The 14171-nt window shown below is 41.3% G+C and overlaps 4 protein-coding genes across 4 annotated transcripts; 2 read left to right on the top strand and 2 right to left on the bottom strand.

The window, feature by feature from the left end:
• The first annotated feature begins 253 nt into the window (after positions 1 to 253).
• Positions 254 to 1147, top strand: LOC108867415 (heme-binding-like protein At3g10130, chloroplastic). The gene has a single exon (XM_018647983.2). It carries the CDS (start codon positions 443 to 445, stop codon positions 1049 to 1051), a length of 609 nt encoding a protein of 202 aa, XP_018503499.2. The 5' UTR covers positions 254 to 442; the 3' UTR covers positions 1052 to 1147.
• A 2440-nt stretch (positions 1148 to 3587) lies between these two features.
• LOC103949434 (protein transport protein yos1) lies at positions 3588 to 4693 on the bottom strand. The gene is made up of 2 exons (XM_009360547.3): positions 4544 to 4693; positions 3588 to 4023 (listed from the first exon to the last, which is right to left on the bottom strand). The coding sequence occupies exon 2, from the start codon at positions 4018 to 4020 to the stop codon at positions 3787 to 3789; it is 234 nt and encodes a 77-aa protein (XP_009358822.1). The 5' UTR covers positions 4021 to 4023; positions 4544 to 4693; the 3' UTR covers positions 3588 to 3786.
• An 88-nt stretch (positions 4694 to 4781) lies between these two features.
• Positions 4782 to 7257, top strand: LOC103949435 (fructokinase-like 1, chloroplastic). Its single transcript, XM_048583610.1, is given in 3 exon segments — positions 4782 to 5672; positions 6382 to 6460; positions 6463 to 7257. Coding segments are annotated over 3 exon segments (1497 nt in total). The 5' UTR covers positions 4782 to 4865; the 3' UTR covers positions 7074 to 7257.
• Positions 7258 to 7676: 419 nt separating this feature from the next.
• LOC103949436 (O-fucosyltransferase 19) lies at positions 7677 to 11253 on the bottom strand. Its single transcript, XM_009360551.3, has 8 exons — positions 10364 to 11253; positions 9939 to 10011; positions 9781 to 9851; positions 9545 to 9633; positions 9315 to 9447; positions 9004 to 9236; positions 8441 to 8917; positions 7677 to 8360 (listed from the first exon to the last, which is right to left on the bottom strand). The coding sequence occupies exons 1-8, from the start codon at positions 11030 to 11032 to the stop codon at positions 8105 to 8107; spliced, it is 2001 nt and encodes a 666-aa protein (XP_009358826.2). The 5' UTR covers positions 11033 to 11253; the 3' UTR covers positions 7677 to 8104.
• Positions 11254 to 14171: the final 2918 nt, after the last annotated feature.

Below are 14171 nucleotides of genomic sequence, written 5' to 3'. Positions count from 1 at the left end.
CATTTCAACCTCATTTGCTAAAGCAACTTTATACTAAAATGGCCCGTTTAAATGTTACACAGATTGGCAAATGACTTATACCTCAGTTAATTAAGGAGCATTTGCGCATGCATATGAAGTCCTCCATGCATCTAAAGTCCTCTTGGAAAAATTAAAATGGTGGACAGATTGTATCCACATGTCCATCACCAAAAACCAGCCACTCGTTCCAGACTGCAGAGTGTTCATTTCCCAACTTTCTTCCCAAGAAATATTTATTAAAAAATTGGAAAATTAAAAGAACAACCGCCTTCCCAAGCAAAACATACCTATATATACAAAGCAAGAACAATCCACAGCAAAACCCACACCTCCCAGCAAGCACCATTTTTTACAGGCCACTTTCAAGGACCAAATCCAAATTAAAGAAACCCAGCTACCACCAAACTCGAATATCTCAAAAATGGGCATGGTTTTTGGAAAGATATGCGTGGAAACCCCAAAATACAAAGTCCTCCACTCCACCGCCCTCTACGAAATCCGGCAATACCCGCCTTCAGTGGTAGCCCAGTTCACCTACGATCCGTCAGACCTCAAGGGCGACAAAGATGGCGGCTTTGCCATTCTGGCCAATTACATCGGCGCGTTGGGAAACCCCCAGAACACCAAACCCGAGAAAATCGCCATGACGGCTCCGGTCATAACCAAAACCCAAAACGCAGAAGGCGAAAAGATCGCCATGACGGCTCCGGTCGTGACGAGGGAGGAGAAGGGGAGGAAGACGGTGACGATGGAGTTTTTGCTGCCGGCGAAGTATGGGAAGGCGGAGGAGGCCCCGAAGCCGGTGGACGAGAGGGTGGTGATTACGGAGGAGGGGGAGAGGAAGTATGGGGTGGTGGGATTCACGGGAGTGGCGACGGAGAAGGTGGTGGCGGAGAAGGTGGAGAAGTTGAAGGAGAGTTTGGAGAAAGATGGGTATAAGATTATTGGGGATCATCTGCTGGCTAGGTATAATCCGCCATGGACTTTGCCTCCGTTCAGGACCAATGAGGTTATGATTCCGATCGAGTGATGTTTTAGATTTTGTTCAACTGTTTGTAATACGATGATCTGTTTTTTTTGTTTTTGTTTTTGTTAAGTATTAATAAAACATGTATTTTGTACTGTAGACTATTTTTTATGCTGGTTTGCAATGATACTTACGTTTACTTATCCGTACCCGGGCGATGACCGATTGTAAAAGAAAGGAAGAAGTAATGAATCGAGGAAGGGAAAGAAAGATATGAACTAATCACTTAGTTGATAACTTGATTCTTTTTTTTCAATTTTTAAGTGTTTGATTACGAAGAGTCACTTGTAAGTGAGAGGTTTGACGTTCGATTCTCATCAAATGTAAGTTTGAACTACGTTATTGTTAGTCCATTATGAGATTAAACATTTCATCCTCTTAATGTAAATAATATCATTTGTTTAGAAAAAAAGTGTTTGATTACAAAGAGAAATTAAGAATCAAAATAGTTTCAATATCCTTAGCTTAGTAGATGCAACGAAGTTAGGAATCATAATAAGAACAATACTTGGCTATTGAAAATTCAAATGTCACTCTTACTTTCACCCAATCAGATTTGAACACGTGTCCAACTTGTGTTTATAATTTCAATTATTTGGACACTGTCCAAATCTGATTGGATAGTAATTAAATCCAACCTTTTTATTCAATAACATGGAAGAAAAAGAAAAAAGAAACATTAAGGAACGACTAGTCTACCTCTAGCGATTTCAGAGCAATTATCAGAAACAATTTGAACTAAATAGAGAAGAGGCTCAACAAGCTCTTGAAAATTCATCTTGCTATTATACCTAACTTAGCTAACCCGTCAGCTACAACATTACTTTCTCTATAAGCATGCTACAAATTCCAACTCTAGTTTTCTTTGATCAAAGTTCAGCACTCTGAGACAAGATCATAAACAGAATGATTAAGGCTAAGAGAATCAGGAATGAGAGAGACCAGAATTCAACTTCTTAATTTACACATAAAATTGTTAAACTTTATATATTTCATAAACAACTAAAAACACTAACCTGAAAGAATCCATAAATAGTAAAGATGAATCATCTTGATAGAACGGTGAAAAATAAACTTAACCATGAATAGACTTCTCCTTCACTAGAAATCATATTAAGTACTGATAGTGCTCTGTCCGTAGCAATATTGATCTGACGGTTGTGACTTGGAAGGGTTCGAGTTGCATCAACAACCAGATCTTTACCCTTGTTTAATTGACACTATCAAATGTCACACACTTTGTTGGTGATATATATACTAAATATTTGTTTTTTTAATTTTTTATGAGGAGTTATTTGTTTCTAACAGATTGGCAGGCATCCCAAAAAAATACAAGTTGACAGGTAGGAAAGAGAGAGAGAGAGAGAGAGAGAGAGAGAGAGAGAGAGAGAGAGCCAGTTGGGAGGGTATTGAAATTCAGAAAAAAATAAAAATAAATACTTGTCTGTACAAAATTATTTTGATGTGCACATTATTTTCTTTTCTAATATTTTCCTTTAGTTTTGTATTAAAATGTATAAAATTAATTTTATTAGTTTTTAGTTGACCAACAGTGTTTTATTGATAATCAATCATGTCATCTGCTCATACTGACACATAAATTTGTGACACCATGTGACTTGATGACAATATCAACGTCACAGTCAATCCAAATTAGCTCTTATTTTCCCACACTAATAATAGTCCTGACCCATAATCAATCCAAACCCAGCAACCAAAAATCCCTTACCGATCGGCCAAGCATACCTTATTCGAACATTTCTTGACCGCTGGTTCATTCCCAAGGCAAAGCTAGCCAAAAAGCCATAGGAGAAAGGTCTCATACACAAACGGATTAAATGGACTAGATTATCTTCATTTTTAATATTTCCGGTTGAACATATAGCTTCTTATTATGCCCATTAATCCTAGCTCCGCCATTGGTCGCATCGAAAAGTATGTTTGCAAATACTAATGTTGTACTTACGGGATCAAATATTGCAACTGAGCTCGAAGTTGACCTTAAAGGCAATGATAGAGTTATTCATGCCTCAAAGGACTTGTGAAATGGAATGAAGGGAGGGATTCTATGGAATTTCACTCTCCTTTATGCAAATCATAATTTGACAAGTATGCATAACTAACTCAAAAAAAATCTCTATACATCTGTGTCAGACTATGATTGGCAGACAGTCAGAATAGGCTAAAAAGCAGGGAAAATGACACGAAATTGGATTCCCCTCTTCTAAATACTACAACATGTAAGTTTATATGATTCGACCAAAATATAGGCAATCAAATGTATGCAATGAGAACCCAATCCCTACTACTTTGTTTCAGTGATCGACCTAGAACTTCAATGTTTGAGGGTATTCGGTCGAAACCCCAGTCACCAACATCAATTGGGCAAGGGAAACTTACCTATCACCGGGTGTATACCCGTTCTCTATCTACTATCTCCTTACCCGATCATCCCGTGACATGAAAGTTTTTCTCCAACTCTACAAGTTATCTTGGTAACCTGTTCTGAATCCCATCTTTTGTGAACGAACAAAACAGATGACAAGAGAATGCGAAAAACTTAAAAAAACTGATATACAGTTGAGTAACTCTGTAATGTACAACAATAAAGCCATGGATCAAAAACACACCCACATCCTGAATTTGTATTTGGGACTCAAACCCAAGAACGAAAACAGGATGTAACTAGCCGAAAATTCGTAACAGATTACAAAGAGACATAACTTACATAACGCATTTCACCCGGAGATCAGCTTCACTACAATAGTTACGATGTTCAAAATTATGAGCGGAAATCTGAAGAACTGGCATGCGTGTATAAATCCTATGATCTGCCCCTTAAGCGTGGTTCTCCGCTCTCCTTGAAATTGTAGCAAGGTCCACCCTCTAGGACCGAGAAAACGATCTTCGTTCAGTATTGCAAACGCATTTACAAGAAGCAAGAAGCCTTGGAATAAAGTCCACAGACCCATTTTCTGCACAACACAGGTTGAAAATCTCAGTTTCTAAACATCACAATCTTACATGGAAGGCATGTTTGGAGGTGCTTTTGAAATTGTTAAGGGGTTGATCGGGACACCATATGGAACCGTTTAAAAAGCGCTTTCTAAATACGTTTAGATTTAGCAGAAAAAAAACTTAAAATCGCTTACGGGACAGAAAATCTCTTTCAGAAGAAGCACCCGTGCTTGTGAAAGAAATACTTTTCGCAAAAACACTTATTAGCGGGTAGGAAACAATTCCAACACCGCTTACGGTTAAAAAGCACTTATGAACATAACTGTAAAAGCACTTATCATCAATTGTTGAATTATCAGTCAAAACTTCAATTTCTTAAGCGCATAGAAAATTCAGTAAAAACTCCAAAGGCCTAAAAATATAATGAAAATTCAAGCGAAAACAGGAAACTGATCAGAACTGAAAAAAGACATGTTCTTTCTTATGTTAACATAATCGAATCCGTCCTAGGAAGAACAAGATGAAAAGAAATCTTACCGGCGATTACTTGTTCCAGACAACAAGTCGTCTCTCGGTCGAAAGCGTTCGCCTTGTTTTCAACGAAACGAAACAACAGGAAAGACTGAAAGTCCTCGCAAATCAAGGATTTTAGCACTACCACCACGTCAGAATCCTCCTAATATACTTTTCATCCGACGGTCAGGAATCCTCCACGTGTCACCTTAGACTTACTCACTTTGTTCTGACCCGACCCGGATGTTCGAGTCCAATATATGACGACGACCCGATAAAATTTACAGAGGGACTGAGTAAGGTTTTGCTGACGGACATGGATAAACCCTAACACTCAGCTCAAACCATGGCTTCCTTTCACCTCTCTCTCCCACTTGTCATAAGCCCCAGAAGCGTAATTTCGAATTGGGTGGCTTTAGAATCTTTAAAGTTGAAAGCTTTCAATCCACAGTTTTTGCTACTTAAACCCCCCAAATCGCACAGTCTAAACCCACCCAGAGCTTCCACCAATGGCGCCGACAACGGAAGCATTGAACCCAGCAAACCCACTCGCCGCGGCAGGAAAAAGGGGCCAACTTCTTCTTCTTCGGAAGCACCGAAAAAACCCAAGCGTTCGAAGAAATCCGAGACTGTGAACGGCGCCGTCGAACCCGAACTCGTAATCCAACCCGAAAACCCGGATTCGGAACTCGAGGATTACGACGACGGCATAGATTTCCCGTACGATGACCCGCCTCTGGTTTGCTGCTTCGGCGCCGCGCAGAAGGAGTTCGTACCGACGGTTCGGGTCTCCGACAACCGGATGCACCCGGATATATACTCGCAGTGGAAAATGCTTCAGTGGGACCCGCCGGAGTTTGTGAGAGCCCCCGGCGGGTCGCCCTCCAATGTGGCGATTTCGCACGTGCGGCTCGGCGGGAGGGCGGCGTTTATGGGGAAGGTCGGGGAGGACGATTTTGGGGATGAGCTGGTGCTGACGATGAACAAGGAGAGGGTTCAGACGCGCGCGGTGAGGTTCGATTCGAGTGCGAAGACAGCGATGACTTATATGAAGATTAAGTTTGACGATGAGAGGATGTGGGCGGAGACGGTGAAGGAGTCCGCCGAGGACTCGCTGCTCTGCTCCGAGCTCAACCTCGCCGTGCTCAAAGAGGTATTGTCTATAGTGTTTACGTTGTATTTGCGTAAGGGCGATTTTGCTTTTAGTAGAAACATGGCGGAAGTTTCATAAACATCGAAGTGCTTTCTGAAGAAACATTTGAAAATGCTTTCTTGAAAAACACCTAGGAAGTGCTCCTTGAATAAGCACTTCGGAAGTAGGAAGTGCATTTCGAAGAAGCACGGTAGGAAGTGCATTTTGAAGAAGCACCTAGGAAGTGCTTCTTGGAAAAACACTTTGGAAGTAGTAAGTGCTTCTCAAAGAAGCACCTAGGAAGTGCATTTTGAAGAAGCGCCTAGGAAATGCATCATGAAGAAGCACCTAGGAAGTGCTTCTCCAAAAAATGCTTTTAAATTTTTCTACAAATTGATGTTAGAACCGCCTTTGATTGTCTGCAAGGGCTAAAGCTTTTGATTGTGGGAAAATGTTAGCCCTTTTGGAGCACTCTCAAACAGGCTAAAGATGTCTATACAAAGCAAGTAGGTTGGGTTTTGGTATTACAGTTAATTGAGAGTGCAGCAATCGTTTGTTTGAGCACATCGTTCACCATGAGGAAGTGATTTCCATACTTTCGTATTGTTGTTTGGTTTCAATTCTTAAGTTGTTCGTTCTGCACTCTTATATTGTTTGTTTCGTATGAATTCTTATGTTGTTGGAAAGGGATGAGTTCATTATTATAATACGTTTTGATGTCTTAACGCAGGCCAGAATGTTCCACTTCACTTCAGAAGTTTTGACATCTCCCTCAATGCGACCAACCCTTTTCAGAGCAATGTCCTATTCCAAAAATTTGGGGGGCTTGTGTTTTTTGATTTGAACTTACCATTGCCTCTGTGGAAATCGCGTGACGAAACAAGGAAGTACATCGATAGAGCCTGGAACCAAGCTGATATAATCGAGGTTTCGAGGCAGGAATTGGAATTTCTTCTTGATGAAGACTACTACGTGAGGAAGAGGAATTCCAGGCCCCAGTACTATGCTGAGGAATTTGAGCAAACCAAGAAGCATAGAGATTATTACCATTACACGCCCGAAGAAATATCTCCATTATGGCACGAGGGACTTAAGTTTCTCTTTGTGACGGATGGAACGCTTCGAATTCATTACTATTCCCCTTCGTTTCACGGTGTTGTGATTGGAACGGAAGATGTGCTCATAACCCCATTCACTTGTGATAGGACTGGTTCTGGTGACGCTGTTGTGGCTGCAATTATGAGAAAGCTGACCACTCACCCTGAGATGTATGAAGACCAAGATGTTTTGGAAAGGCAGCTTCGATTTGCAGTTGCTGCGGGAATAATATCGCAGTGGACGATCGGTGCTGTTAGAGGTTTTCCTACGGAAAGCGCAACTCAAAATCTGAAGGAGCAGGTTTATGTGCCTTCGATGTGGTAGTAGTGTAGATCCTAGGTCTCAAATGTTGTTCAGAAATTGTTCATTGTATTGTATGATCTCTTGAGTGCGGAAAATTTTGTCTATTTAGGAAGAACAGGTGAGAAGAAAGATTGTATCCAATGTACTTGCAATTTTAGCAGAAACCAAATGCAGATACTAACATTAATTTAGGGTTTAGGGTTTATCCTTGTATTGTATTGTATAACGAACCCAAGCTAAAGAAGCCCCCATCTAATCAAGGAGAAAGTACTAGACTCTCGGATCACGTCAATTGTAAGACAACTCTCACAAAAACGGAAAACTCTTGTGTTTTGGTCGCATTGGCTTTGAATTGAGGGAGCCCGTACAATAATCACAAAAGAAAGCAGTAATTCATGTGCCGGAAAAGACTCGATGCCCGTTGAGGCATTCTAGGGAATAGTCGCCATACAGCCGGAGTCACCCACAAACTATGGGCGAGGGCTGCTGTGAGGCCGAGAGGAATAATTCGAATTTGAAACCTCCGCTTTCATTATTAGGGAAAAAAGTACCGTTAGACCAAGAGCTACTTGATCTCCAAGAAATCGCTTGCAGGACAACGACAAGCGAGAAATCTGCTTGAAATGTATGAAACTTCTTTCTATTATAGGTTATGTACGAAAAATTACATTCATATTCATCGCGAAGCTCTCTTTTTTTAGACTAAATCGAAGAAAGAATAATTGAATCAATGAATTGCTATGGCAGCTCCATTTCTGACAACGGCAAGAGGTCTCTATGCCAATCAAACTACTCGAGCTCCACCTTCCCTGCAATCTCAAATGCCTTCTCAATCTGATTTCATCATAAACCGAAACTTGCATTGCAAATCACAAGCGAACCCATAAAAACTTCTCGACCATGCATAGCAAGCACAGTTTCTGAGACCGAGCGAAAAAGCACTTCTTTCAAAAGCCCACCATTTCAGCTGCCATTTTGAGCTATGGTAATGTGACATTGTGTAGTATTTTCTACAGCATGAGCTAGCCACATTCATTCTCCATCCTACTGCCTTATCTTTGTGACAAAACACTCATACTTCTTCTCTCATCAGACTTCACGCTAGACATTCGCTCCTGCATCTTGTTACAGATGCAACCAGGAAAGGGATTTGCATAGAAGTTCTCCTCCAACCTTGGTGACTCTCCGATCTGTCTAGCATATGGTGCTCCGAGCCTGTCAGAATGCAGATTTTTAACCGAAGACGAAAAATTTTCCCATGATATTGCTCCCTTATCCAACTGATCGACAAGTTGAACAAAATTTTGTCTGAAATGGAATTCATAAACTGTCAGAAAAATTTTCTCGTGTCTGAAATGGAATACGAAATGCACGGTACAAGAGCGAACCTGTCAGGGTTGATAGTCTTCCGAAATCCTTCAAACCTCCTATGTCCATGCACTGTCTTTGCCATATTACCATCGTAAGTATAAACAAAGACATCACTCTCCATTGCTACTATATAATCCAAGGCTGCAAGGCGATTTTGGTATGGCTTGAAGGCCTCTAGCTCTTCTTCTGTTGCAAGCGTGTTGTGCGAGAAGACATTCGGATACTCAGCGCGAAAAGCAGACATGCTGTTGCTGCCATATATCTCGCCAGCGACAATGTAGATCGTAGTCGTCGAAGGGTATCCCATGGCTTTAAGGAATAGAGTAGCCTCTCTTGGTGAAAATGGGCATCCGCCTTGGAGCCTTCGTTCTTCACTATCGATCACTTTCTCCTTCCAATGTTTGACGCTGTACCTCATAACCCGAAGCTCCTCGGACTCCTCTGCTGTGAGGTTGTGGCTGCAGCCGGTGAAGGCAAGCATGTCCTTCTCATATCTGCAATCAAGAACATTTTCGTTACTTAGTTCCATTACCTCCAGAACAACATAATACACAACGAATCAATCAAACAACAAAAATACCTCAAATGAAGAGCAATATAAGGATTGCTGTTGTTCCTCAGTCTGTCAACCAAAACTCTCCCAAGATCCTCAATCTCCTTTGTATACTGGAGGGCCTCGTAATTTGCACGGCACCTCAGCTTTTGGATGGAGGATGCAAGTCCATTGTTAGCAAGTCGGGAATCCGTGTGTGTAAACTTTATAACCTTATGCTTCTTTAACAACGGGATCATCTCGCTTCTGTAGTATCTCGCCTGCAGACAAATCATCGTTAGATACATTTCGAAGAACCTAATCCATACACATTCGAAAATTTATTAACATGATCGCACCTTCGACCAAGAGACCGGAGCCTTCAGAAGAGGCTTCACGGCTGCATATTTGGTCGGCAAATACTCAATAATATCAATATCATCTTTCAATACTTTCATGAAGTGCCTCCAGTCAAATATATCTTTAAAATCACTGCAAATACAAATATACGAAATAATTAATCAACAAAACATAGTTAATTAGCCACTAATAATCCTATCCGACAACATCATTTGCACAGAAATCTTACCTTGGATCCGTCCAAAAAGACTTATGGTCCAGTAGTGGAAGAACCAGGGTAGCATTCATTATCTTTGCAACGGCTACCATATCACATATCTGCACCATCAATTAGGTTGTCATGTCAGCATCCAAAACGCGTCTATAATTTACTTTTTCGACGAGACGATATTGCAAAACGCTGCTCGAAATTACGGGGAAGGAGATTCGAGCGGGGGCGGGATTTGTAAAAAGATTATTACTTACCCCTGTTCTCATTTGATTCAATCCACCATTGGCATGGACAAGCAGATAACCATTCGTTTTCGATGCTGTTCCTGTTGGAAAAGAAATTATTGTTAAAAAATGGGATAAAAATTTATAAAAATTGACAAATTTGGGTAGGCAAATGCATGTAGACATACTTATTCGGTTCTTGGGTCGAGCTATGCATTTATCAAAATTGTCGCTGTTGGGTTTCCTCCAAATTTCTGGGGTCTGCAAACGAAAACAGATTAATGAATATTAATCACAGATTAATCACTGCATTAAATTCGTAATACAACGTAAAAGGGGACAAATGCAAAACGAGAAAGACGCGAATAAATAAGAAAAATCTGGCAATCAAATTAATCAACCATTGAAACCCCATTAGAGGTAAAAAGTAAGTTGGTTACTTGGTTAACGTAAAACGTTAATAGCAACAGAAAGATTCGACATTTTCTCATCACTTTTCTCCATTTTCTCGGAAACCAAACAAGTAGTGAAAAATAAAAAATACCCAGAATTTAAATAATTGAAGAATAAAAAAAATAAAAATTCTGGGAGAATTGATTGATTGGTGACTTACAGGCAACTGCTCGAGAAGTCGCTTGAACTTGGTGGAGGATTCGGTTTCCAACAACCTCTCCAAAACACGTTTCGGCATGGAGTTGGATTCCTGGTTCTCGGCGACGGCCCGCTGCGCCACCAACCAATCGTCTTTCACCGTCTTCAGAATCAAAAGCTGGCCTTCCGTCCTCTTCGCAGCGTCCCTAACCACCTCGACGTGGCTGCTCAAGAACGAGAACTTCACGAACAAGGAGATAACCGCCAACAAAAGCAGCGCCCCGAAGATCTTGCGGCCCACGTTCCGCCCCGATCTCAGCGACTGCAACATCGCGACCGTCCATAGAAACCCGTCCTCGATCGGGAGAAGCCACGTGTCGGGCACGCAGAATAATAGCCGCCGACGGAGCAGGAGGTACTTCATCACGGGGTGGTGCGAATAATGGTTGTGGTTGTGGTGGAGGACGTGGTGGGGCCCGCATATTGTTCCGTCGAGGAGGCTGTCGTTTTCCACATCGTCGTCGTCGTCGAAGACAATGTTGTTTTCGGGAGGGAGGGTGCTCGTCGGGAGCCGCTCGCCGGCTTCCATGACTCCGTCAGCGACGCGTCGTCTGGTCTTCGTGGGCAGCGCGACCAGAGGCGGTTGTCTCGGACTACTGTTGGTTGAGCTGTTCGTACCACCGGACGACATCGCCGACCGGCACTAACGTTGTTAAACAAATATGCACCCGCTACGACACAGGATCCGATTCGGTTCTTAATTTCCTCGAAAAATCAACCCGAATCGAATGGAGTTCAGCACAGATGTTTATACTTGTACGAATTTTTCCATGTGCTTTTTGTAAAGTGGGATTCGTTTCTTCCTTTTCTCTCTCCAATGGCGGATCTGCGGGATGTTCTGATTTTTAGAGAGGCCGGTTTTTATCATTGCTGAAGCTTAAGGAGAACAACAAAATGACGACTTTGCCCCTGGTGAATCCCAGAAACGACTGAGTACGCCTATGGGTTTGTTTTTCGTTGCAGTTCTGTTTTCTGTTGGTAAAATAAAAAATGTTTTAAAGCAAAATGGTTAAAACCTTCTTCTTCTTCTTTTTGTTGAAAAGGTTGAAACTTTAAAACAGCAGGAGTTTTCTCCTAAAAATAAAAGTGAATTACCTTACCCTAAATTTTCTCTCTTTTTGTTGGGTGGCTGGAGTTGTGGACGAGTTAGGGTTGACAATTAAAATCCGATATGAATTTGTTTTTGGGTAAGTCATTACTTGGTTCATATTGTAGAAATTAGATTACAATTTATGTATTCTAATATAATTATGTGTTTTAACGTTAGGGGTTTGAAATTTAAAAAGGGAGCCACGACCTCCTTAGGGATCTGCCTTGTCTTCCTGGACCCATCTAAGCAACAGCTTAAGTCGCGATTCTCACTTAAACAAAAAATCGATAACTTTCACTTAAATTTTTTTTTTTTTTTTTTTGGTTCAATAAATTGGTAGAGACTTGTTGACACACCCCGACCGAAGTCAGGGCATGCTGCCCGTCACGTGAGAGTGACGTAACCATGTGCACAGTGCGGAAGCTAAGAAATAATAATAAAAGTACGAATAAATAAAAACCAAGCTATACACTAAGTAGATAATATACAAGTGCAAGCGTAAGTATGAAAAACAATATTCAGAGCACAGAAGACCTAGTGCAGTCCGGGGGAACAAACACTAAATAAACACACCCAAAGGTGGTCCTACTCTGGTGATAATCTATCAGATATGCCATGAATCCCTCGAGAGCCACCAACAGAGCTATCCAAACTAGAACCTGGAGGGGCGCAAAACATAAAGCGTGAGTGGGCAAAAACAAAGCTTTTCAAAACCGTTTCATTAACAAAGTTCTAACCCCTCGCCGTAAAACCCGTATAGTTTCCCAGGAAATAGAATATGCACATATATATAAAACATGCTCAGAAATATGCCATGTCAAATGCCTCTAAATAAAATGCAAGTACTCAGGTAATATCAATCAATGCCATATAATCTGTCAGCCGGAGTCACCTAACGTGACCTGTACAGCTTAATCTAGAGCTCAAATCCATAACTCTTTAACTATACCTGCACACGAGTCGAAACCATCTAAAGTGGTCTGTACAATAGGACTGGGTGTAAATAAATACGCTCAAGTGCTACGATCATGTGAAGACTGAGCGAATAATTGTGGGTCACCTACGAATCGTAACCACCTATAGTGGTCTGTACGACAGGATTATGCACCTAACTTGGATCCAAGATGAGCGTGTGGTGCGGGAGGTGAACATCATGTGAAGGACTGTGCCCTACTCTGGGCGGGAGCACTAACATCGGGGGTACATGTTATGAGCTCTCTATGCATCTCAAATCATTACTAAACAAAAACATAAACCATAACTTACCTGGCACTTACATGTGCGTCCACAGCACCAAACATACACACACACATATATATATATATATATATGCAACTACTAATGAATAATTAAATAGGCAAACGCAAAGCATGACATTTAAAACATATAAATGTTTAATTTCATTTTCTGGGAAAATTACAAGTATATAGGTATATACGGAAAACCAAAAGCCCACTTACTGGTATGTAGAAGGGTCGTAACCCCCTTGCCTCGAGTGATTGCGCTCGTCCTAGGGATAGGTCTCACCTATATGCGAAACAACTATAAAAATGTTAATTTAAAGCACATAACTCAAACTACGTACTAACTTCTCATACAATGCTCAAATGGGGTGCATGAATATACCAACGTGATCTACTCAACCTCATGAACATTCCCAAAATTTTAAAATAATTTTATGACGCCGCACGCGCCCCCACGCGTCGGCCAAGGCACGGCCACACTCGCCGCCCATGCGCAGGCACGTGCCTGGCACACTGACGGCGTCAGTTAACGCCGTTAGGAATATTCTGTTATGTCTGACAGATTCCGTTAAAGTTAACCTAACGTCGTTAGGAATATTCCGTCGTCTTTTCCGGCCAATCTCCGGCGCCGTCGCTGTCGCCGGAAAACCAGAAAATTTTCTAAACTTAATATCTCACTCGTTTTTCACCCAAATTTCACGAAATTGGTACCAAAATGAAGCTTACAACTAGAGGAATAAATCTTTACCACTTTCAAGCACTAAAACCAACAGAATCTTGCCAGAAAAACTCCACCAAATCCGGCCAAACCTGCAACTCACGATCCCGACGTCCAAAACCTTCAAACGATCCACCCCGAGCTTCCTAAGGACCTTACCAAGCTTCCTACAAGCCTGAAATTCCCAAAAACACATGAATTTACGTGTGCATGAACAGTACCCCGATATGAACCTCTCGGGTTCGACGTGAAAATAAAGGTTCCCTTACCTGAAATGGGTATGGTTGAACTCCTAAGAACCTCACAAGCACAAATGTACAATTTTCTTCCTTGATCTACCATGTTTTCGAGTGTTTTAGTCTTGTCCGTACACAAGCAGAAGAAAAGAGAGAGAGAGAGACTCGGATAGGAAGAAGATGAGGATGAAAGTGTGGTGCGTGTGTGGTCCAAAATCAGCCCACCAAAACTCCAAAATGACCGCACAACGAAACAAAATACTAGGGGTAAAACCGTCATTTTACCTTACAGTACAAAAAATCCGGGACGGGCTGTCACACTTGTTGGATACTTGGATGAATACTCATTATATGTTTGTTCCCCATATTTTCAATATGCTATAATCTTTAATTTATATGTCATTTTATATTGTAATTTATGTATCATAATACAATTATGTATTTTTGAAAGTATAAATAGGCTTTGCCTAATCCGCCTAGGC

The sequence above is a fragment of a genome, unplaced genomic scaffold (assembly GCF_019419815.1).
Source record: "Pyrus x bretschneideri cultivar Hongxiangsu unplaced genomic scaffold, Pyrus_bretschneideri_v1 Contig2, whole genome shotgun sequence".
NCBI classification, from domain to species: domain Eukaryota; kingdom Viridiplantae; phylum Streptophyta; class Magnoliopsida; order Rosales; family Rosaceae; genus Pyrus; species Pyrus x bretschneideri.
This window is presented reverse-complemented; position numbering and strand designations above follow the sequence as displayed.

Bases quoted from the DNA above. Each gene is read 5' to 3' on its own strand.
- LOC108867415 (XM_018647983.2), top strand. From the start codon at position 443: ATGGGCATGGTTTTTGGAAAGATATGCGTGGAAACCCCAAAATACAAA.
- LOC103949434 (XM_009360547.3), bottom strand. From the start codon at position 4,020: ATGGGTCTGTGGACTTTATTCCAAGGCTTCTTGCTTCTTGTAAATGCG.
- LOC103949436 (XM_009360551.3), bottom strand. From the start codon at position 11,032: ATGTCGTCCGGTGGTACGAACAGCTCAACCAACAGTAGTCCGAGACAA. The intron at 10,012-10,363 runs GTAAGTCACCAA...TTTCGTTTGCAG, and splicing joins GACTTCTCGAGCAGTTGCCT to ACCCCAGAAATTTGGAGGAA. The intron at 8,918-9,003 runs GTATTTTTGTTG...TCTTGATTGCAG, and splicing joins TATATTGCTCTTCATTTGAG to ATATGAGAAGGACATGCTTG.